Source organism: Morus notabilis, unplaced genomic scaffold, assembly GCF_000414095.1.
Source record: "Morus notabilis unplaced genomic scaffold, ASM41409v2 Scaffold109, whole genome shotgun sequence".
Classification (NCBI taxonomy): domain Eukaryota; kingdom Viridiplantae; phylum Streptophyta; class Magnoliopsida; order Rosales; family Moraceae; genus Morus; species Morus notabilis.
In genome coordinates, this window is record NW_010363046.1 from 537128 (window position 1) to 560979 (window position 23852).

Sequence of the window (23852 nt, forward strand, 5' to 3'; positions counted from 1 at the left end):
AGGGTTAATACAATTTCGGTAATTAGTAAACAACAATCCTCGTGGGACGATATTCTTATTCACTATTATATTACTTGATTGCGATAGCGTATACTTGCGTTACGATTTTTCACAACAAGTTTTTGGCGCCGTCGCCGGGGATTTTTTTTTTTGCTAATATCGATACCAAATAACTCTAATTTTACTTTGGATTTTAATGTTGATTAATATGGGTACTAATTAGCTCTAGGATTAATTTGATTTTTTTTTTTTGGTGTTTTTCTTCTAATTTTGTTTTCCGAGTTTTTTCTTTCTTTTGCAGGTAAAATAAAAAAAAATGATGACTAAGTTGGAGATGGGCCAAGCCATCATCACTTTTGCTAAACACGACACTGAACTGCCTCACCAAGCTTGGGAGAGATATAATGAGCTATTGGCTGGGTTTCCGCAACATGGTATTCCAAAGTGGCTTCAACTTCAAATCTTCATTAAAGGATTGAGCATAGCAACCAAAAGTTGGGTGGAAGATGGCTATGATACAACCCCATTCTGTGAAAGACCCGAGGATGAAGCCTACCAAATGATGGACGATATGGTGAAGTTTTATCAAGATTGGTACATTCAAGAGAAGTTGTCAAAAGAATTCAAGCCTCTAAAGGAAGATGAGCCTTAAGAAGAAGAACAAGAACCCTTCAAATTTATTTTTGCTCAAGCCTTAGCACAGATGGACTCTCGTAGTGCTGACACCGATTTGCTAAGAAACGAGGTGTCCATCCAAAACCATGAGTTTTATAAAGACAAAATTGCATGCATGGCTATGGATAGCGAAGTTGAGAGTGAAGAGAAATTAGAGGGATTATTTGAGGATTTCCTAGATGAAGAAGAGGTACGAGAGCCGTTGGAGGATGAAGAAGCATACGAGGCCATTGAATTGAGTTCATTTGTGATTTTATCATACACACCAACAACGGATCCTTACTTTCCTCCGACACCACCATCACCATATTATGTCCTCTACATGATCGAGCCCAAAGAAAAGTTCTCCTTCCAAGCTCATCATCAATCAAAGCGAAGCCGAGTTGGAACAATGAGCCGAATACTTCCAAATCGTGCCAAGCTTGAGGGCATCCATAAGCTAGACCCATATATCGTGTTGTATGACACTTATTGTGGGCAAAAGCTGCTATTTGACGAGCACTTCTCCAAACGTCCGGCTGAAGACATTAAAGTTAATAAACAAGTTTTGGGGTTGCTCTAAGGATTTGCAATTGAAACGAAACTCAAGCAGGCATTAGCATGAATGAAAGCACAGATTTGGCAGTAGCAGTAGCGCTTTGGCGCTCAAAAGAGAGCATTTTGGGAAAAAAATGGCAGAGCACGTAGCGCTTTGGCGCTACCATGCAGCGCCTTGGCGCTACCTCCAATAAAATAAAATAAAAAATTCTTGCAACTTCCGCACCTCCTCTTGCACCCAATGAAGACACTGACTGACAACTACTCAGGAAAGTCCTCTAAACTCTCTTGCTTTACTTTTTCATTGAGGACAATGTCAATTTTAAGTTTGGGGGAGTTAACTATCTTATTTTATTCAGTTTATTAAAAAAAAAAAATAAAAAAACTTGAGCGTTGTTTCGGCTTGTTTCGCCCCGGCCAATGATGAGACAACGATTGAACTTAACTATGGCTTCTGGGAGACAATGAATAATTTGATTGTTTGTGTGCTTGACTTGTTTGTTGGTTTTGCTCTACTTATGATATCCTTGCATTGTTGAGCACATAACTAAGAACACTTGGTCATTTTGTGAACTTAGAGAAAATTTATGTGAATTTCGTGTTTCTTAAGATCTCACTGGACTCTAGAATTTGTTTGATTATCACTCGAGGTAAATCTCATGTAATTTATCACTAAGGAAATGATATAGGCCATATTTGGATCGTTTGAGCCATTTGAACTTACCCTATTGTAATAATATCCCTAGTCACCTCTTTGAGCCTGATTAAACTTTTCTTTGTCATCCACGTTATTAGCTTAGCCTTTAAATAAATCCTATCATTCACCCTTTCCCTTGAGCTTGTTGATTATTCTAGGATGCACGTTGAGTTGTGTTTGGAATTGGGAGGTGTATTGATATTTTCTATAATTTGTTTGATGTCTCCAATGAAATTCTGTATTTATCATATTATTCCAAAAAAAAAAGAAAAAAAAAGAAAAAAAAAAGACAGAGAAAAAAAAAAGAGAGAAAGAAATAAAAAGTGGAGACAAGAATGTTGATGGCAAATGGCAGATGTATTGGGATATTGAGTTAGAAGTTCTACAAGAGGATCCTAGAGTAATTGATGAGTTTAGGGAATTCAGAGCCTCATTGATATCCGTTTATCCTGCCTTAATCCCTAGCCATTCAATTCAAGCTTAATAAAGTCCTATTGATCCTTGGTGGTTTATTGACCAACATTAGTGGAGAGTGATAAGAAAAGCAAGCCTATGGAGTTCGAAAAATCGTAGATCTACCTTGATTCACTTAATTGCATAAACTCATCTAAGTTGCATTTGGATATGTGTAATTGATAATTCACACACACACATAAGGAGTCTTAGGTGGGGTTGAGATTAGCATTCGAGTTGAAATTCTAAACTTTCAAAAAGTTTAAAGTCTTTCTTGAGCTGTAACTTATGTGAGATTTCTGAGGCATTTTTTGTGAAACAACGCCGGATCAATACTCAAGCAAGGTTTCATTTATTTATGTTTCGTATTATTCGTGTTTTCATTTCTTTTTAGTTTTCTTTCTTTCATTTTTGTTTTGCTCGAGGACTAGCAAAATATTAAGTTTGGGGGTATTTGATGAGTGAGTTTTACTCACTCATTTAGTATCGTTTTACACTTAATATCTAGTTAGTTTTCGAGGTTTTTGTTAGTTTTTATGTGTGTTTTTGTTCTTTGTTTGAAGGTTAGGTGAAAGTCTATGATTTGGAAGGTTTTGGACAAAATTCGCTGAAATCCGACGGAATTAGTGCATTGGGGCAGAATGGGCAGCGCTTAGGCGCCCATTACAGCGCCGCAGCACCCAGGGATTTTACATAACAGCGCCGCAGCGCTAGAAACTCAGCACCGCGGCGCTACGACGCGAGAAATTACGCGTTTTGAAGGCCAATCGCGAGAAAATTTACCCGTTTTGACCCTAATGCTCCGAAACATATAAATATATGATTCTAGGGCAATTAGAAAGGATTTTTAGACTGTGGAATGACGGCTGGCTTTTGAGAGAGTATTCAAGAGAAGAAAAGGAGAATTGGGACGGAGAAGAAGAACGGCTCAAATCCGGAGACGGAGACGCTTCAATTCAACTCCAAACTAGTTCTTTTCTTTCCTTTCCAATGATTAAGACTTTGTTTAGGAATTTATTTTGTTTAGAGATGAACTAATTCCTTTTTCTAGGGCTACGATGTAGCCGGATTATGAATGTTCGAATTCTCAATCTTATTTTTAAGTAATTGATGTTTAATCCATATATGCTGAGTACTTCAATTTATTCTTAATGCTTGTGATTGTTTGGCCAACTATTATATGATTTTGTATTTGATTTGAGACTGAGAGGTGATAATTGAATAAGCTCTTAATTGAAATACCATGAGTTGTTCATATGATAGAGATATCTATGATGCTTGTGCAGTTCTTTTGAATTTCTTGCACTTAATGATTTTCAACAGGTTTAGAAGTTTGACAGAGATGTAGATTTTGCTTGTTGGATTAATATTATTGTTGCTTGAGAAAGAATAATAATTGCTTTAGAGAAATTGTTGTCAGTATAGGATTGAATGTTAATTTTCTTGAATTATAAGAATTTGAACATGATTAATTTGGTGAAATCGGAAACCCTAGAATCTTAATCTATTGAATTTTCATCCTTTGTTTAGCATTGTTTAATTTATTTAATTGTTTTAGTTTTACTTTACTTAATTTTATAAACTCTCTTTTCAAGTATTCAAATAAAATTAAGGCTAATACAATTTCGGTAATTAGTAAACAACAATTCTCGTGGAACGATATTCTTATTCACTATTATATTATTTGATTGCGATAACGTATACTTACGTTACGATTTTTCACAACAAGCAGCTATTATTGGATGACAGTGTGATTATTATTATTATTTTTTAATTCCAAACAAGAAAGTATCACTCTCTTTTCGAAAGGACAGTCCAACACATATTCATCTCTATGGGTTGTATATAAAGAAACTAAAAATCAGAGACTGGGGATTGCATCATTTCGGCAGCTTTAATCCCTGGACAAATGGATAGATATCAGAACCAAAAAGTTATCGCAATATGCTTACTTATTTAACCCCATTTTCAAACTAAATAATAGAAATGAATGTATAAAATGATAAGAATAATGTTACAACACTAACTAAAATCTCAATTTCAGCGTACTAACTGATGTGACAGGTGAGTTATCAGTTTTAAATTAATAGGTATTTAAGAATAAGAAATTACATCTACTAATAAAAAAATGACAACTCACATATCATATTAATTGATAAATAAAAGTTAATATTTGAGTTTGGCGAATGATATAATTGTTCAGGAAATCATTTAGTAAACAAAAAGAAGAAAAAAAATCTTCTATTTGTCATTTTATATTCTCTCTCTTATATTTTTCTCTCTCGATTCTATCTTTTCTCTCCAACGAAGTACGTCAATTACATTTTACATTAATTAGCTAGAATTTTAAAGTCTGCCTTAGAGGGGTGTGATTCGAAGGGCAAATCCATGCAGAAAGATATTATGGTATCAGCTTACTAATTCATTATTTGTTTATTCAAAATTCTATCTTTTATTTCTTCCTGATCTCTCGCACGTGTCGATCATGTTGCAGACCAAAAACGCATGGACTGCTATGGACCTCCATCCATCACATGAGAGATTTTGCATAGAAGAACGATCACATGTCTACCATCAATAACTGTTTTGTAATTACAGTTTATCATAGATGGAAGAGGGTTTGATGGTGGTGACATCAAATATCATCATTTCATTTGTGGTGTTATCTTCGTTTTTTTTTTCTGTTTTTTTTTTTTTTTTTTGGTTTATAATAAAGATAGTGTTGTTTTAACATTTTTATGTGTTCTAATAACAGAGATAACCTCCTTATATTTTAATTTTGTTTGTGTGCCCTACCCATTTAAATTAAATATCGACGGTGTACGGTCAGCTGGTTTATTTATCTATAGTTTTGGTTCTTTTTAATGAGATTTAATTACGCTCCATTTTGTATGTTCTAGCGAGCTTATCCCCTTTAGGTCTCGACACTTGTACTATACGTCTGTGTGCTTCATTTATTTTTACTGGTAGATCTGATTAATGTTCAGGGTAGAATTTCCATATTACTAGTGTTTATTTGCCACTATTTTAAAGTAAGTAATTTGTAAAAATTGAAATGAAATGTTCCCTTAAAAAACATTGGATTATATCTGCAACTAAAATTAGAGTTTTTTTAAGAGATATATGTAGTCACAATTAGGATTATTTTCAGCTATGTTATTCAAACTTTAGGGTCATTGTTACTTAAATTTTGAAAGCTCTCACTTTTGTCCCGAATTTTAAATTAGTCTCATCAATTAACCTTTTTTGATAAAATTTCTATAAAAAAACATACGGCGATAAAATGAATAGTACAATCATGTGGTTTTCTTGTTAGATTTTTTGTTAAAACAAATGGAAAATGACCAAATCACTATATGATCACATTTAATTCTCTCATATATATATATAACAATTTTTAACAAGAGGGGGTTAAGTAAGATTAATTAAAAATTCAAAGAGCCAAATAAGAATTTTTAAAGTTTAGGTGGTAATATGAGATTAACCCTAAAATTTAAGAGACACGCGTGAGATTAATAGTATAAAATAGTATAATCATTACATAATTTTTGTAAAAAGTTCAAGAACGTACTACAAGAATTTGCATTTTTTTGTTACCAAAAATTTGGTAACCAAAAGCCCTATTTTTGGTAGCAAAATGTTTTTGTTACCAAAAAATTTTAATAGCAAAAAGTATTAGTTACCAAATTTTTGGTAGCAAATAATTTTTGCTACCAAAAATTTTTTTGGTAACAAAATGTATTTGGTAGCAAAAGGTATGACATTCAGGGACCAAAAGTTTCGGTAGCAAAAAGTTTTTAGTAACAAAAAGTGTGAGCTTTCTGCTACCAAAACTTTGATAGCAAAAGGTTTTTGATAGCAAAAGGTGTTAGCTTTCTACTACCAAAAGTTTGATAGCAAAATATATTTGGTAGCAAAAAGTGTAAGCTTTCTACTACTAAAATTTTAGTAGCAAAAAGTATGAACTTTCTTCTACCAAAATTTTAGTAGCAAAATATATTTGGTAGCAAAAAATGTGAGCTTTTTAATCACCAAAACTGAGACAGATTTATATACCTGTATTTTTTGAAAAAACATATATAAATAAAATATCAAATATTAATTTAAAAATCTCTAAATATTTCAATACTAGAATCCAACCAAAATACTAAAATAGTCATACTTAAACAAACCCAAACATTTATGCAAATATTGTATTAGTAAAATCTTAATATTGAGGCCGGCGGTGGTGATGGCGGAGGATCTTCTATTCTTGGGACAGAAGGTCCAGGATGATCGGACGGTGGATTAATCTATTGAAGTAGCTTTGGAATAAGCTCATGTGTTGCTTCATTAAAATTTCCATATCCGACATACGACGTTTATTTTCTTAAACTTCATTTTCAAACTTTTCATATCCTAACCCTCTAGATTTGCGACCTTGTGGCGCTTTTCTTAGTACAGGACCTATGTCACGCTTGAAACCATATTTTTTATACCTCTCACTTGACAAAACTTGAGAGTAAATTTCTTCCTCTGCATCCGAGTCAAGTTCTGACCCCTCTAGTACTTCACTTAAACGAGCATCGCGGATCTTGATCATTTGTTCCTGCATTAGGCGAAGTGTTATAAACTTTCAAGTTAGAGTAAAAAAATACAAAATCAAACGAAATGATAAAATGTTTAGTAATTCTTACATAATCTTCATTTGCTCTCTTAGTTGTCCATCCCCGTGATTCGCTCCAATGAGTGTTCTTGAAGACCTCAAAATACCCTCCCAAAGCATTTGAGTCGGAACTTGAATGCGTGTTCTACATAAAAATCATTATTTGTTAGTTAGTTAAAAAGAAAAAAAGAAATTATGGTTTCAAGTGGTAATATACTTAAGTGAGTGAAAGTTAATTACATGGACTTCCTCCAAATGTTGAACTATAGATCTTGAGCCACCCAAATAACCTGCTGACTTTTTGGAATGATTTTCCGCAACAACCTGTGCTTTTTTCTATATAAATGAAAAAAGAAACATTTAAATGCATTAAAATATAATAGAAATTTCGACATCATCTCCCCTACAATTTCAATTAACCAAGAAAATCCAAAACCACACATGTTGGTTCAATTTGCATATCCAAAACCACATTCTCAAACAAACGTCTCATAATACAGTTAAGTTGTTCATTTTACCTGCCATTGATCATCACCAAAGCAATTGGTACACATGCACTCCCAATCATCTAATTTAATGTATTGATTCGGTAAATGTTGCAATGGATCTTTTCCTTGCTCAATAATGGCCTGATATTTTTGGTGGCACTGATATCGATAACCTTTAAAGTACAATGTCTTTCAATTGTGGATGCGCCTCAAAATCTAAATCAAATAAATCCTGAAGAAAAAAAAGTTGCTAAATTTGTTTTTACATAAGTGCAATCATTATAAAGAATAAGTTACAATAGAAAATTTTACCTTTGTTGGAAATCTCTCCAACACCAGTTTCAATTTCCGAAACAAACCAAAAACAAAAACGAAGAAGAAACACCAAGATTTGGTATCGAGGTTCGGTACAAAATTTATACCTACGTCCCCGCGAACTCTCAAGAATAAGGTTAGATTTGCACTAACTTCATTATATGGGAACTGAGGTGGAGATTGTTGAGTCAATTCCCATATAACTGAGTATTCAATTACAAGTCATTATATAAGGCTGGAAAGAATGCAGATTTGTGTACAAGCAAAACGGCAGCGTTTCAGTAAATGAAAGGAGATGCTGACGTGGCTGAGAAGAAGATGCTGGAAGGGTTGACTAAGACCACCACCGACACTCTCTATAGCCTTGAGATATATTCCAAGGTAGTAAAACAGAAAAGGGAATAATTCTTGGCTAAGGGAGATCAAAGAAGAAAAACGAAGATCAGTTTTTCTTTCTGGATTTGTGAGATTGAGAGTGAGAGCATTCTGTAATAGAAAAAGCCTAAGAGAGAGAAAGGGGTTTAAAAGCAAGAAAAGAAAAGAGAGAAGAGGCAAAATTTTCTCGGGAAAATTTCTTGTAGTTTTCTCTGGGTAAGGTTGTATTTTTTTCTGAGAGATTGTTCTTGGTGTAAACTCTTGTAATTGATCATCATTTTGATAGTGCAAATCGAACTTTCTTCTGGGAAGTTCGCGGGGACGTAGGTATAAATTTTGTACCGAACCTCGATACCAAATCTTGGTGTTTCTTCTTCGTTTTCGTTTTTGGTTTGTTTCGGAAATTGAAACTGGTGTTGGAGAGATTTCCAACAACCTTCAATCGTCTTCTGCATTCATTATGTTCGTTGTCAGGAATCTTACCCCAACCACTATACTTTAATGGAGCGTGGTGGCGAACTATAGAGCCGATTTTGCTCGCAAATCGGCCCGCATGCTCCCCGTAAACTCGGAGCACAGAGTCCCTAAATTGTACATGATTAGTCCAGTTTATATAATTTAAGTTAAAACCTCTAACAAAAATATGACGCGCAACAATATCTATATGATGGAAAAAACAATTCAAACATTTTTTGCAAAGACAACGACATTTTCCATCCGCATCTAGGTGATTACGTGCTTGTTCACTCCACTCATATATGACGGAGATTCGTCACATAAATCCAACTCTTATCCATATCGGACATGGTAGTAGATCTACGAGTATGATCAATGAAATATGATTAGAATCAAATAATCATACCAAACTGATTGAACTTTGCGGATTCATAGAAATTACATGCGGAATTAGTTTTGACAATGTAATGGGTTTCCTGGCCTAAAACGAAAGTTTTCTAATTAGCCTAATTACCCTAAAACGAAAGTTGTCCTGGCCAAAAATTACATGTGTTTGCTAATTAGCCATATCATGATTTTTTTGTTTCCTTTTACTTCCGGAGTGGACACTCAGCAGCATAAAAGGATTCATCAGAGAGAAAATAACGGTTATGGGATCGAAGTGTATGTATACGACTTTGTATATATAAAAGGCAAAGTTGAGCATTTCATGGGCTGGCAAACCTTGAAAGCTTCTCCTCATATAGAAGAAAAAGGCAAGAGGTTTTTTTATTTTATTTTATTTTATTTTTTATCTGATTTATCATGAGTATGGAGTACTAAACAGTGCAAAAACAAAGAAAAATAAAAGGATAAAAAGAAAACAAACATTAAACGACAGTGTATAGAGAAAACGCCTAAAGAATCAAATAGCAAGAAGTGAAAACGGCAACAGATCTCAAAGGACTTCTTTTGTTCAACGCCTAAAGATGATGGAGTGGCATGAAGTGAAAACATACATAGATTTCCCCTTAAAAAGAAAAGGCACCAGATCACAAAACGGCGATGAATATCGAAATGATTAAAAGATTTATAAAATGAAAGGGGCATATACGTGAAGCATTGGCACCTTCCTCATTACAACTTCTTCTAATTTTTCTTTTTTTTTTTTGCTTTTTTTTTGAAGTAGAACGATTTGGACCACAATCTAAGGAAGTCTACTCTCGTTAATGTTAGCCCAAATAATCCAAGAAAGCCATTATGCAGGCGTGCAAAAACCAAAACGGAAAATGAAAGGGGCATACGTGAAGCATTTCAAGAACATTCCAATGCGAGAGAGAAAGTTGATATCAACAATAAAACTAAAAACATTTCCACGATGAGAGAGTGAAAGAGAGAGAGAGAGAACTGACCGGAACGACGAGAATCGGCGGCGGCGACAGCGACAGCGACAGCGACAATCGACGAGAATCGGAGTCTGTGACGCCGGCAATCAGCGGCTTGAAAGAGAGGAAGAAGGGCGGAGGAATTTCTGAAAATGGAAGAAGAGAATCGGAGTCTGTGACGCGTTTCTGAAAATTTTAGGGGAAGAAGGGGATTTCAAAAATTTAGGGGAAGGAGGCGAAGAAAAGAAAGGCAATGGGTGTAGGCGATGGGTGTAAGTGAGGGTGGGTTAGCTAGGTTAGGGTGTTTGGCTGCTGGGTGCGTGTGGCTGCGTTTTGAAAATATGAATTTTCTATTATTTTCTATGAATTTGGTAGCATAATCATATTTTCTACTATCAAAATTTAGTATTAAAAAATTATATTTTTTGTTATTAAACATTATTTTGGTAGCGAAAAACATGTTTTTTGCTACTAAAATTTAATTTGGTCGCAAAAAGAAATATATTAAAAAATTAAAAAAAACACTTTTTGATGATAAATATTATTTTATACTCATTATTCTAGTAATATTATAACAAAAAATATAGTTTTGAAATTGAAATATATTATTCCATGTTAAAAAGTAATTAAATTGTAAGCTTATATATTCTTCTATGTGGAACATATACTTAATTAACAATATCACAATTTATAAATATGAACATGTCTCTTGCTACACCTACACAAAATAATTAAATTATCAAATAATTGTTATACAAAATATATTAGGATGATTGTTAAAACTTAATATATGACATATTTATGAAAAAAAAAAAAAATACATGCACAAAATGTAAGTTTTAAAGTTTTTATATGATTTGCTACCAAACACAACTTTTGGTAGCAAAAAACGTCTTTTTGTCACCAAAATAAGAATTTGGTAGCAGAATCATGTTTTCTGCTACCAAAATTTAGTACCAGAAACTTATGTTTTTTGTTACCAAACATTATTTTGTTAGCTGAAAGCATAATTTTACTACCAAATATGAATTTGGTACCAGAAATACGTATAAACATTAAAAAAAATAACATTTTAATGTCAAAAATTATTTAAGAATCATTGTTCTAATAACATTATAACAAAAAATATAGTTTTGAAATTGAAATACATTATTCAAAGTTAAAAATCAATCAAATAGCGAGATTATATACTACTCTATGTGGAACATATATTTAATTCACAAGATCACATATGTGTACATATGAACATGTCTCTTATTACACCTACACAAAATAACTAAATTATTAAATAATTATTATACAAAATATACTAGGATGACTATTAAAACTTAATATATGACATATTCATAGAAAATTGAAAAAAAAAAAAAAGCAATACAAGCACAAAATATAAATATTAATGTTTTTATATGATTTGCTACCAAACACAACTTTTGGTAGCAAAAAACGCATTTTTGTCACCAAAATAAGAATTTGATAGCAAAATTATGTTTTCTGCTACCAAAATTTGGTGGTAAAAAATTATGTTTTTTGGTAGCAAAAACTTGATTTTTCACTACCAAATTTTGGTGGCAAATAGTTATATTTTGCTTCCAATTCTCGGTAGCAAATGTTATATGTTTTGCTACTAAAAATAATTCGGTAGCAAATACCTCGGGCGGGAAAAAATTTTGCTTCCCGCCAACCTTTTGTTACCAAAACATGTTTGGTAGCAAAAAAGTCATATTTTGCTACCAAATTTTTGGTAGTAAAATCTTATGCTTTTGTTACCAAATATTATTTTGATAGCAAAAAGCTATTGGCGGGAACCAAATTTCATTTACCGCCATGTTATTTGTTACCAAATTATATTTGGTAGCGGATTGTGTTGTTTTTGCTACCAAATTTGGTAACAAAATCCTTGATACTTTTAGCTACCAAAGTTCGGTAGCAAAAAGTGTATTTTCTACTACCAAAAATTTTTTGGTATCAAAAAGTTTGGTCTCTTAAAATCATTATTCTTGTAGTGGTGATACATGAATAAATGAATGCATAGAAATGCTATTTTCACAGGTACTACATGAAGCTAGCCCCACCACCCTCTTTGTTTTGTTCTTCTAGATTAATAGCCAATCTCTCAAAACCGGGATAGTTGTTTATAATATGTGTTGCCAGATGGATAGGGTCTCATTCTTTGTCACTGTCTTCTTCAATCCTCCTCTCCTTCTTGGTTGAGTATACAAACGGTATTTTGTTGAGTATATAGGAATTTATTTATACGATATCCATGGTGTCAGGACCTAAAAAATTTAATTATTAATTAATGATCTCTAAAGTACTAATCTGATATCTAGTGGAGAAGCAACGTTGGTTATTAGGTAGCAAGTTTTATCAATTTTGGCTGGTTGGAAACCCCTTTTATCAAAAAATAAATCATTGATTGACGTCCATTATTATGAAATAGTACTTCCACTTAAAACTACATCCACAACTTACTTCTGTAGCTAAATCATTGATTGATGCACAACTTACTTCATTCAATATTATATTATAGCAATAGTTTTGAAATATATACTACTAATTCAGAAGGGCTGTCCCAATTTTCGGTGGAAAAGAGAAGTTTTGAACTCATTTAGTTTTTACCTAAACGTATGTTAAAATTTCCTAGAATAAATAGTTTGCTCAATAAAAGATAGGGAGTTTCTCCCGTAGGTTCAGAAAAATAAAATTATCGGTAGTCTAATTTTTTTCTGTCGTTTTAAGCCGGTAAATCTGCATAAAAAATTGTATATTCTACGTACTTTTTTAATCTTATTTTATTTTAACCAGATTTAACGGTCAGAAAACTAATTCTACCGGTAGGACGGTCTGCCGGAAACGGTCCCTAAAAGCTAATAAATGCAACATTTTACATCTTTTTTTTTTCCTCTGTGATTATTTTTCTATAGGCAAAAAATAGACATGGTCGGTTTGGTGGGTTGATTTTTTTTTTTTTTTAACAGAAGAAAATATTCAAACTTTTAGGGTTGGAACGAAATGTCTTTTTCAAGTACGAATTTATTTATTTATTTATTATTTTTTAAAATTCCCCTTCCTACTACTCTTCAAGTAAGAAAATATTCAAATATTCAAACTTTTAGGGTTGTTTCTTTCGACATTGTTGCTTTCGTCAGTAACGATGCTCGTAACGGCGAGGCTTTACAAATAGAAGTGAAGGCACACGTTTAGTAATTGGTTGAGCCTTGTTGACCTCTTCTCTCGGTGATCAGATATAAGGCTTGAGGTGGTAATGACAACGAAGAAATTGAGATGGGGTTAGCCTCAATTTGGAATAACAAATTTATTTTTTGATTTACTTACTTTAAAAGAAGTCAAAAATCATTTATTATACATTTTTAATCTCTTAGGTCATGTTCATTTCACCGATTTGAATTTAAAATTCGAGTTTTGTTACAGTAAAAAGCTCTCAAAATCTGTTAAATTTAACTTTTTTATTACAGTAAAAAGCTATCACATAAAGTCACATTTCAACTCAAATTAAAAACTGAAATCAGCGAACTAAACGGACCTTTAATTCGCACGTTGGGCGACAACCTCGTAATATTTGGAACATAACCATGAAAAAAGAAATTAAAGAAAAAAAAAAAGCGCACAATAAAAGTTTGAAATAAAGCAACGTCTATTATTCCAAACTCCAAATGTGTGAACACGTCAAAATATTTTCTTCTATTTTCAGCAAAAAAGGAAAAAAATTCAATTGGGCCACTGGATCGTGGACCCATCTTCTCACATTTACGGCCGCGATAGAAAGTCGAGTTAACAATCCACTAAACGGACTGACATTCACAGGGTTTTACAGGTCCGTGGGGGCACGTACCATCCAAAATGTCGGGTAAGGGCCCAACATCCACGGCCCATTCACGTGCTCTTAGATCTCTCTCAATCGTTACGGCCTTTTGGATCATTATCATCACCAAAGACTCCAATCTGACGGCTCCAGTTCTTCCATCAGAAACTTAGCTTAATCCATAACCCAATGATTGTTGCAAAAGTTTTGGGTCACATCAATAGGAAAAAAAAGAAAAAAAAAATTCATCAATCAAAATTGTAATAGTAGGGGTCCGGTGATCTCTTTGCTTTTCCCCAGATCCAAGTACGGAACTGTCTTTAAAAGCCGTTGTTCCAACTTCACACGTACGCAAGGATATCTGTTGCAGGTAGACCTTTTCGTAGGGGATCAGTTCTTGTAGTAAACTCAAAAAAGTCAACAATTCCAGATGTTGACGTCCCTAAGCCATTTTCATCCGCCGTTCACTTTCAAACGGTTCCGTTACACGCGTCAAATTGATTGAGTTTGATAAATCTGGTTCTATTATAAAACTTCCATTAAGAAAAATATAGTTAGTAACGAAGCTGGATGATACAACAGTTAATTAATATCTCTATTAGTTGTTTATGACGTGTGAATGATTAAGTAAGATATTGATTATGGTATAATTAATTGCACCGATTGTTACAATAGTCAAAATTCAGTAGAAAATTTTTTGATAGAATTGTTTCAAAGAAATATCTCACCGATATTGCACACTTTTCAACTGTTAAATCTTTACAAAATTTCGTTGAATTTAAATACTTTTTTTCATTTGTTGTAATTTTTTATTTGTAAACATTTCCATCGTAGAAGTTCCCAAATTTAATAGATAACTTGATGACTTTCATGTAGTTTTCATTTTTTACACAATTGTAACTTCTCACAGATCTAACAATATTCATTTCTAACACGATTCCATATACCGTTTTAAGAATTTTTTTACCACTGAATATGATCAAATGGTTGCAGTTATACTATACTGATAACAATATTTTTACTTGTAACGTAAAGTTCATGATTCATTGCTGGACAATACGCAATTAGTTTTGGAAATATTGTATTAAAGATAGGAAGTGAAATGGTACAGGGAAGACATTTTGTAAATAACAGTGATTTTAAACTCCGATTTGTACATTATTCAATTTCTTTTAGAGACTTTCTTTAGTAATTCTAATAAAAATAGACTACCGATAATCTTTTATTTTTTAACTATTATATATGTATCATAATATGTCGTTATGTATAATTTTTTAATCTGAAGTGATTTTAATCGGATGTAATTATTAAAAATTGAGAATACCGATAAAGCGGACTACCAGATAAATTTTTTTTAATATATGATTTTAATTTAATATGAGGAGGAATATTTTATGGCAGAGTCCGTGGGATCTGAACTAATATGTAAATACTATTATTCCTAGGGGAAAGCCACCTTGTAAAATGTAAACCAATGATGTACATAACGGCGTGATGCAAGAGAAGAAGGGAGGAGGGAGAGGACAAAAAGACAACCGGCAATGCACATGATGAAACTTGATAAAAAAAAATGAAAAATGAAAATCCTTTTAAAGCCTTTGGTTTTAGATTTGAGAGTACACTTAAGTAACCCACTCACTTCTCTCTCTCTCTCTCTCTCTCTCTAAAGAGACTTTGTTGGTCAGCCAAAACTGCAAGATCTGGGGAAGCAAAGACGGTTTCTTTTGCTTCTTCAGATTCCTGACTTCTCTTAATAAAACCTTTTTCTTTCTTTCTTTATATCCACAAACTGTTCACATCTTCTCAATATATATATATATATATATATATATCAGTTGGGCTGTACTTTGTGTTCTTTATATATGTTCCTGTGAAATTTGATTCTTTTGAGGTACTCCCATTTCTTCTTGCAAGTAATTAATATACATTTGTCTTTTTATTGTGGGTGGATTTTGTGTTAATTACACTAGAGTTCTTATTTATTGTAACATTGAAGTTTGTGATTTTGATTGATAGTGATAATGGCAATGGCTGGGGAGATTGATGAAGAAACCTTTGGCAATAGTCTTCAGGTAAGCCTGTCTTTTATTCTGCATCTCAATCTTTATAATTGCTTATTGTTTTCCTAATTGGTTCATTGTGAAAATTTCATTAGTTGAATTGATATATATATATATATATATATATTGAAAAATAGTTGAATAGAGATTTTAAAAGACAAGTGGTGCAATTTTACCCTTGATTTAATTATGAATTCAACTAAAAGAGAATAAAAAAAAAATACTTCTTGTCTCAACTTGATCTTTCTTTTGCTGTTATAAGGAATTCAATTGGAAAGTGTATTTCCAAGCAGTGAAGAGTAATGGTCGATATTTGCAATAGGTGCTATGCAACTTCTTGAATTTTTTTTTCTTTTTTAATTATTTGATTTATCTGTAATTATGGGATCTGAGAACCAATTATATATTAGGATCTAACTGATCTAGTTTTACTAGGACACTTAACTTGCAATTTGATTCATAGGATGATTATGGAACTTTATTTTTTATTTTTAAAAGGAATTAACCTTCCATATCTACACTGTCAGAATTGTTAATTCTTAGATAACAAAAACCTTTTGGTAATACTGATGTCCATTGCACCATATTTGACTGATTTGTGATCACATTGTTGAGCTTCCCTTCTTTGGCTTCATATTAAATGAAAATGCTAAATTGAATCAAATGGATACTTATAAATCATTTCCCTCTTTTTTTTTTTTTTTTTCTTGCTAATTTTGCAGGCAGATTCTTTACACTCCGGCTCTGTATCATTCGGAAGATTCGAAACCGAGTCCTTATCTTGGGAAAGGAGGTCATCTTTCTCTCACAATAAATATCTAGAGGAGGTTGAGAAATGCTCAAAACCAGGCTCAGTCATTGAAAAAAAAGCTTACTTTGAGGCTCACTTCAAGAAGAAAGGTCTTAGGAGACCGGACTCATTCGAGTACTATGGTGGGACAGAATATCAAGTTAGTTGTAATGGTATCTCAGACAGAAGCGATTGCAGAGAAGAATTTGATCAGAATGCAAATGAAGGTCTCCACCATCCTCATTTCTACGAGAGCCCTGAAGGCTCATATGACTATCATGGAGAATACAAGGCGACAGAACATGAAAGAGAGGATAAAGAGTACCATGGAGATTATGAAATGACGGAATGTGAAAGAGAAGATCATGGGGATCAAGAGTATTATACAGGGTGTGAAGTGAAAGAATGCGAAAGAGAAGATTCCGGGGTATCCTTTTCGAATCCTCTGAAGGAGCCTGCAATGAGTGATTCTGATGTCTTGCTTGATGGTGTTGTTCAAAGTGCTAATTTTGAATCACATCAAACTGAAATCAGCTGTGGCAATTGTTTTTCGGTTAGTGATGAATCACAGACAAGAGCTGATCAGAATCAAAATTTCAATGCAGAAAATCATGATGATGACGAATCATCTTGTTCAGTTGAGTTTCCCAAGACTGAAAAGGCTGGGAAAGTTGAGGAAACTAGTTTTGAAACACAGCAAACATCTTACCAGAAGGTTTGTTTTCCCAAAATATATACTTTAGTAGTACTTTTTACTTGCTACATAAGAAACATCGTTTCTTACACTTTTCTAACCCTTAATATGCATTTTTATGAGCAGTTAAAGCCTGCAATAGAATCAAAACATTCAAAGTCCAGAGTCATTTCCCGGAACAATATTTCTCCAGTCCAGAGAGACATTTCTGGTGATGTATCTAAAGATCCTTTAAGGAAACCTGTTAGAAGGAAGAGAGAGTTTGTGGGAAGAACAAATAAAGCAAATCAACCATCAAATCCAAATATTCAAACTACAAGTTCTATAAACAAGACTTCAGCATCCGAGGTAAAGACAAACTTTTTATCTTTGGCATTCTGCAATCTTGTGATCCTGTTTCTTCTTTACCATTTTTCACTCTTTTTTTTGGGTGGTTTTCATACAGGATTCTAGAGGTCAGAAGACAAAGTTAGTTCATGAAGATAAAAGGTACTTGTTTTTTTAAGTGAAATATTGTTTTTAGTTGTAAATAGAAAGGTCAAATAGGGTTATTTTCTTATCGCCACAGGCGTGAAAATGAATCAAGGGAAAGAAAAGTTGGTGAGTCTCCTCCGCTTTCTTCATCAAAAGATCAAGCCAGATTACGCCGAATGCCTAACAGGTTTAATAGTGAATCCAAAACAAACTCTTTCAACATTTCAATCTCCGTAGACCTTTGAATCTAATACCAATTTCTTTGTATAGGCTTCATAAAGGAAATTCAACCAAGGCTGATACAAGGTCAATAGGATTCAATTTTAGAAGTGATGAGCGAGCAGAAAGACGGAAAGAGGTCAGCCAACATGCTGATTAATTTCCTTCAATTTTTCTTCTTTGTATTTCAATTAAGTTTGCTTTATAGTTGTTGCCAGACTTGGATTGTTTACTACATTGTACTTTTGATTCATTTGTCTGCCAGTTCTACTTGAAGTTGGAGGAGAAAATGCACGCTAAGGAAGCTGAGATGAACAAGATCCAAGCAAAAACACAGGTATATAAGGAACTGTCAAATTCAAAGGGTTTTTATCTTATCTTATTTTATTATATTATTTTGTATTGCAAATTATTTGATGCTTTGGTACATTATGCAGAAAACTTAAATGAATACAGTTATTTTTAGATGAAAAAAATTTGTGTGAATTTTGTGCTTATTTTTTTATGCAATTAAAGTGGTTCTGCTAGATTACTAGATCTTGAAATTCATGTTATAAATTCAGCGAGTTAAACATCTGTGGCTGCAGAAAAAGACAGAAGCTGAGATCAGACAACTTCGGAAAAGCCTCAATTTCAAAGCAACACCAATGCCATCTTTCTATCATGTTAATGAAAACAAGGTATATAGAATTTTCATGAATTTGACCTATAAACTTAAAATTACCGTTGTGTGTGTGTGTGTAATGTCACACTGTAGAAGTCATTGAAATCTTTGTTGGAGTGGTTTAAAGACTCTGTTCAAAGCCTTATATGGTTTTAAGTAGTTCTTGAATGATAGCATTGAGGTTTTATAATATCATTTCTTCTTTACTCTTGTAGAGGCTAAAATCTATAATTGAATTTGTACGAAGTCTATGATTTCGTGATATTTGAGGACAGACGTGCAAAACAAACAAAACAATTATTAGCACTTCCAAGCTCAAGTCAGTTATAAAAAATAATATATATATATATATATATATATATATATATCATTGGAAGGAGAAATCGATAGAATTGAATGAAATGAAGAACTGTCAAGAATGTGGAATGCAAAATAAGGACCCCCGATACGGCAGTTAATTATAGTCGTAGTAGGACTCAATTTCTTGACCGTTGTGTTATCTCTTATCATATTCCTTTTGAATATAACTCCTTTGTTATTTCGGTTCATATTAGATGCTAATGTTTTGGAAACTTAAATAATAATCTGAGGGAAAACTTGCAATCAACTATATTTTCTTTTTTTCACGGTGGATCTGATAAGAGCAAAAGCAGCAAAGCAAGAAGCAACTCAACAAGTTCAAGAAGTGCAGCTTCTTCAGAATTAATTTCATCAGATTCAAAGGCAGGACATGACCAAGCTCAAACAACCAACGATTCTGTGACCACAACCGAGCAAACTGAAGACACTGCAACATCTCCAACGCCAAAAACCTCAGAAACAACGAAAAAAGATTACGTGAGTGAGAAGAAAGAAAGAGAGAGAGATGCTAACAAGCTCAACCGTCAAGTATCGGGGACTAGCAAGATTTCAAGAGGGCAGAGAGCACTTGATAGGAAGGCGAAATCCGGAGCCAAAAGAAACGTCAACGGGGTGGCAAGGAAGAGCATGAAAGGTGTCGGAATGAATCATAATCTTGCAGTTCATGTTGCCTCCTGAATTGAAAGGTTCTCCCAGGGAGAAAGTTCGGAAACGACACAATTTTTTTTCATGTGTTCTAATGAACTTTTTAGTAGGTCAAGTCCCATGTGACGTTCCCAAATTGTTGTACTTGTTCCGGCAATTGGTTTTTATGGCTTGCATTTATTCTTTGTACATATAAATTAATTGCTTGAAGCGTGTCATTAAACATTTTAGTTTTATAGATAATAATGAGCAGTTAGGGGGACTTCTTGAAATGGAATTTTTCTTTTTTTCACCCTTATGTATATGGGAACATTAATGTACCGAATTCGTTTTTTCGTTATGTGATAAAATGCACTCCTTAAACAAAAAGTTAATCTATTCGTTGGTTGCTTGTGAATTTAAATATGTTAGGAAAAAAGACTCATGAGGTTGTTTCCATGTCACATTTGAAAATTTGAATGATTTTTTGTTTTATTAACTGCTAAAGGAACTAGTATAACTCAAAGATGTTTATATCGTTTTGGTTTTGCTTAATATGCTCTGTTCCCACAAATAAAGCCGCTGTTTGGTTCAACTATTTAAACCAAATAATTCAATTCAAATTGTATTTAAAGGTTTAAATTAGTGTTTGTTTTAGAAATAAAAAGGGACCGTTTAAACTATCAACTAAGATTCAAATGGTTAATTTTAAAATTCATACCCCACTTAAAATTTACAATCCGGATTGTTGACAATAATTTAAAAATAATTGTTTTTTTTTTCACTCTTTTTAACTTTAAGCTTAAAGATGTTATAACTTCTTTGTTTTAACTCCAATTGAGATAATTTTTTTTATATGTGTTCATAGTGAAGAGACGAACAAGTCATTATTTATATTACATATTTTTTAACCTCATTTACAATGAGGATTTATTAAGATTTATTAAAAAACTCTAATCATGACAGTTTTCAATACTTTATCTAAATACAATTCGGATTTTATTTTCAATTTAAATAATAATTTATTTGCGTATCTAAACACCAATTAGAATCACAATTAACCAAATCAACAATTTGAGTTGTTGAACAGAACGAGGCCTAAGTGATTCAAAACTTGAAACTTAGGCTGGAACTTGTTGAAAGAAGAAAAGGGAAAGCTCAAGTATTTTCCATCAATGGGCAAATGGCTGCAACAAAAAAGAAACAAAAAAAAAAGAGAAAAAAAGTGTAATTTTTTCATTGTTCTAGATTCTTACAGTTCTTTTTTTTTTTTCTTGAGATTTTTATTCTCATTTTTCCAAATGAAAGCCCGTTTTAAATTTCGTTCCTGAGGTTGTTGTCGTTTTTTATCCGGATCTTCTTTTCTATGTATTTTTTTCATACAGTTATTTATGGTTTATGATATTTTGGTCGCTGTTCCATTTCATGTTGTCTTTTTCAGGACAGTGCTGTTTCTTCGGCTGTCGTTTCAAGTGCGTCGTTATCTAACGTTATTGTGTTTTTTAAGGTTTCTGTCGTTTGATTCTTTTTCTTGACAAGTACTGTAGTTTCTACTGTTCGTATCGTTTGCTAAGCTAGTCGTTTCTCTGCTAATGTTGCTTTCGAAGTTTAGGCTGTTATAGTTTTCTGCTCATGTCGTTTTTCCTATTCATCCCGTCTACTGCTGATTCGTTTCTCGTAGCCTTCCTTTTTGGTCGCTGTCGTTTTCCCATTCTATGTTGTTGGTTCTAATTTTATTGTCGTTTTTGCTATGCATTATGTTTTCCGTTTCATGTCTTGTTTAAGCTTATTTTCCTTTTTTTTTTTTTTTTTGACAACTGGTTTTCAGTTTCATGTTGTTTTTTGAGTTATTGTTCTCTATTGATGCCGTCTATTCTTGTCTTGTCGGTTAGTGTTGTTGTCGTTTGCAACTTGATCTTATTTCTTGAGTTTATTGTAGTTTTCTGTGCATGTCGTTTTGGTGGTGTATTTTTTGTTTTCCGACTCTCGTGTTTTAAGTTGTACGCGCTTTCAACTAATGTCGTTTATTCTTGTTTTTTTAAGGGTAAAGTCGTTTATACTTTTATGTGTTTTTAGGGTATTCTCTGGTACGCTTCTAATTTTTCTAATCATTAAATCTGTATATTTTTTAATTTTTATATAATTTTATATAAATCTAATGATTAGAAAATTTAGTATACTGATATGTTAGCGTAGGAGAAAATATCTCTTTTTTATTATTACTATTATGGTTGATGTTATTTTCTTGTAGCTGCCCCTTTTGGTTAGTGTGTTTGTTGGCGCTGTCCTTTTTGGCTAGTAGTTTCATAGTTAAAAACGTGCTGTGAGGGAGTTCTTAAACAAAATCAACCGTTTTTTTTGCTAATCAAAATCAACCATTAGTTTGAGAGAGAAATATCAAATGCCTTCCACAATATCACCACGTGTTGTATATCTTTCTTTTTCTATTCATGTTTTTCTTTCTTTTTTTTTTCTTTTTCTTTTTTGTTTTCTTAAAACAATAATATATTTTCTGACTAGTAGGAGGAAAATGTGTTTTAATCCTTCGAAGAAAGCAAACAAAAGATAAGACAATCAACTGGAGGGACCGACCTTTAAATATTTGTTTTCAGTAGGTAACAACAAATGCATATTGCTACTCAAGGAGGCGGAACTAATTTGGTACATCACATTCACACAAAATCAAAAGAATAAAATTTCCGGCCTTGAGATATTCTTGGAGTTGGAATCTGACCACACATTGTAAAAGTAAAATTTCAATAATCCTTCTGCCTCCTGTGTTTTTATTAGTGGGTTAACATATGTTTCGATATTCCTCTATTAATAGTAGTCACTCTTATCTTCAGGCTGACAAATATATATATATATATTTATATATTTATAGCAAGCAAATTCCTCTTACACACGAGAGATCAGGTTGGAATTTCACATTGCAAAATTACGTACCACCCCTTGCAAATTCCTCTTTCACATTTCAATTGCTCTTTTCTTTTACATATTCAATTTAAGGCCTCGTTCACTTCACCGATTCGAGTTTAGAATTTGAGTTTTGCTACAGTAAAAAGTTCTCAGAAACAGTCACATCTAACTTTTTTACTACAGTAAAAAGCTCTCACATAAAATCACATCTCAACTCAAATTACAAATTCAAATCAGTGAAGTGAACGGGCCCTAAGTACTTCGTTTTTTTTAGAATAGAAAAAAAAAGAAAAAGAAAAAGAAAAAAAATGATTTAAATAATTCAAAAAACAATTTAAATAATCAGCCATATAGAAAGGACTAAAATTAAAAACAAATAAAAGATAGGGTTAAATTTAGTTTTGACTTCTAAGAAAAACTCGTTGTCTCACTTCACCAGCCTCTTAAACTTTCAAGTGATACACTAATAGTCTCCGAGAATTATAAACGTTGCACTTTTAGTAATTCCATTCTAAAATCATTAAAAAATGATGGAATATATATATATATATATGCATGTGAAGTGGGCATCACACTTTTAATGAGGATTATTTAATAAAACTAATTAATAATTAATTTCCATTTCGGTTCAGGGGAGTACTCTCCATCTCATTTTGCCCCTGAGGGGGCCAAAAATTGAAATTAATTCTTTGTTTATTTTATTAAATTACCCTCATTAAAAGTGTTATGTGCACCTCACAAGTAAAATGCCTTCTATTTTTTGATGGTTTTGTGATGAAGTGACTAAAAGTGAAACGTTTGTAAATTTGAAGGGACATTAGTATGACACTTAGAAATAGGTAGAATGAGACCACAAGTATTCTTCCGAACTAAAATTTAATTAAATCCTAAAATACGTAGAAATGGAGCAATGAAGGTTCATTGAGCCATTAACCCCACCGCTTCCAGTGTGCACATGGTATTAAAAAAAAAAAAAAAAAAAAAAAAAAAAAAAAAAAAAGGAAAAAAGTGCAATGGTCAAGTGCCAAAACGCAAATAGCATTTAATATATACATTACACAACAAAAAAGTCAAGTAGTTATTGGACCATATTCATATTATCTTTCTCAGAAAAAGCACTTTCCTCTCCCTTTTTTTTTAAGGCCAACTAGATCTCCGTTACTTTCAACGCACACTTAAGCAACATGAACAAAATTTCAATACAAATATTATAAAAA

The 23852-nt window shown here is 32.6% G+C and overlaps 2 protein-coding genes across 3 annotated transcripts; one reads left to right on the top strand and one right to left on the bottom strand.

Annotated features, from left to right (window-relative positions):
* Window positions 1-6526: 6526 nt before the first annotated feature.
* On the bottom strand, window positions 6527-10309 carry LOC112092575. 2 transcript variants are annotated; one of them, XM_024169100.1, is made up of 6 exons: window positions 10033-10309; window positions 8669-8769; window positions 7526-7727; window positions 7248-7343; window positions 7039-7152; window positions 6527-6950 (listed from the first exon to the last, which is right to left on the bottom strand). In XM_024169100.1, the coding sequence occupies exons 3-6, from the start codon at window positions 7559-7561 to the stop codon at window positions 6732-6734; spliced, it is 465 nt and encodes a 154-aa protein (XP_024024868.1). In that variant the 5' UTR covers window positions 7562-7727; window positions 8669-8769; window positions 10033-10309; the 3' UTR covers window positions 6527-6731. The 2 variants fall into 2 exon arrangements, with proteins under 2 accessions (XP_024024868.1, XP_024024869.1); XM_024169101.1 differs by lacking the exon at window positions 8669-8769 and having other exon boundaries at window positions 7526-7684.
* A 5334-nt stretch (window positions 10310-15643) lies between these two features.
* Window positions 15644-20024, top strand: LOC21400364 (protein WVD2-like 7). The gene is made up of 10 exons (XM_024169115.1): window positions 15644-15722; window positions 15848-15903; window positions 16614-17396; window positions 17502-17723; window positions 17821-17864; window positions 17944-18036; window positions 18120-18207; window positions 18334-18405; window positions 18656-18748; window positions 19375-20024. Exons 2-10 carry the CDS (start codon window positions 15853-15855, stop codon window positions 19768-19770), a joined length of 1842 nt encoding a protein of 613 aa, XP_024024883.1. The 5' UTR covers window positions 15644-15722; window positions 15848-15852; the 3' UTR covers window positions 19771-20024.
* The last annotated feature ends 3828 nt before the right edge of the window (window positions 20025-23852 follow it).

Bases quoted from the DNA above. Each gene is read 5' to 3' on its own strand.
- LOC112092575 (XM_024169101.1), bottom strand. From the start codon at position 7,561: ATGTGTACCAATTGCTTTGGTGATGATCAATGGCAG. The intron at 7,153-7,247 runs GTAATTAACTTT...ATTTTTATGTAG, and splicing joins AACATTTGGAGGAAGTCCAT to AACACGCATTCAAGTTCCGA. The intron at 6,951-7,038 runs GTAAGAATTACT...CGCCTAATGCAG, and splicing joins AGAGAGCAAATGAAGATTAT to GAACAAATGATCAAGATCCG.
- LOC21400364 (XM_024169115.1), top strand. From the start codon at position 15,853: ATGGCAATGGCTGGGGAGATTGATGAAGAAACCTTTGGCAATAGTCTT. The intron at 17,397-17,501 runs GTTTGTTTTCCC...TTTTATGAGCAG, and splicing joins AGCAAACATCTTACCAGAAG to TTAAAGCCTGCAATAGAATC. The intron at 17,724-17,820 runs GTAAAGACAAAC...GTTTTCATACAG, and splicing joins ACAAGACTTCAGCATCCGAG to GATTCTAGAGGTCAGAAGAC.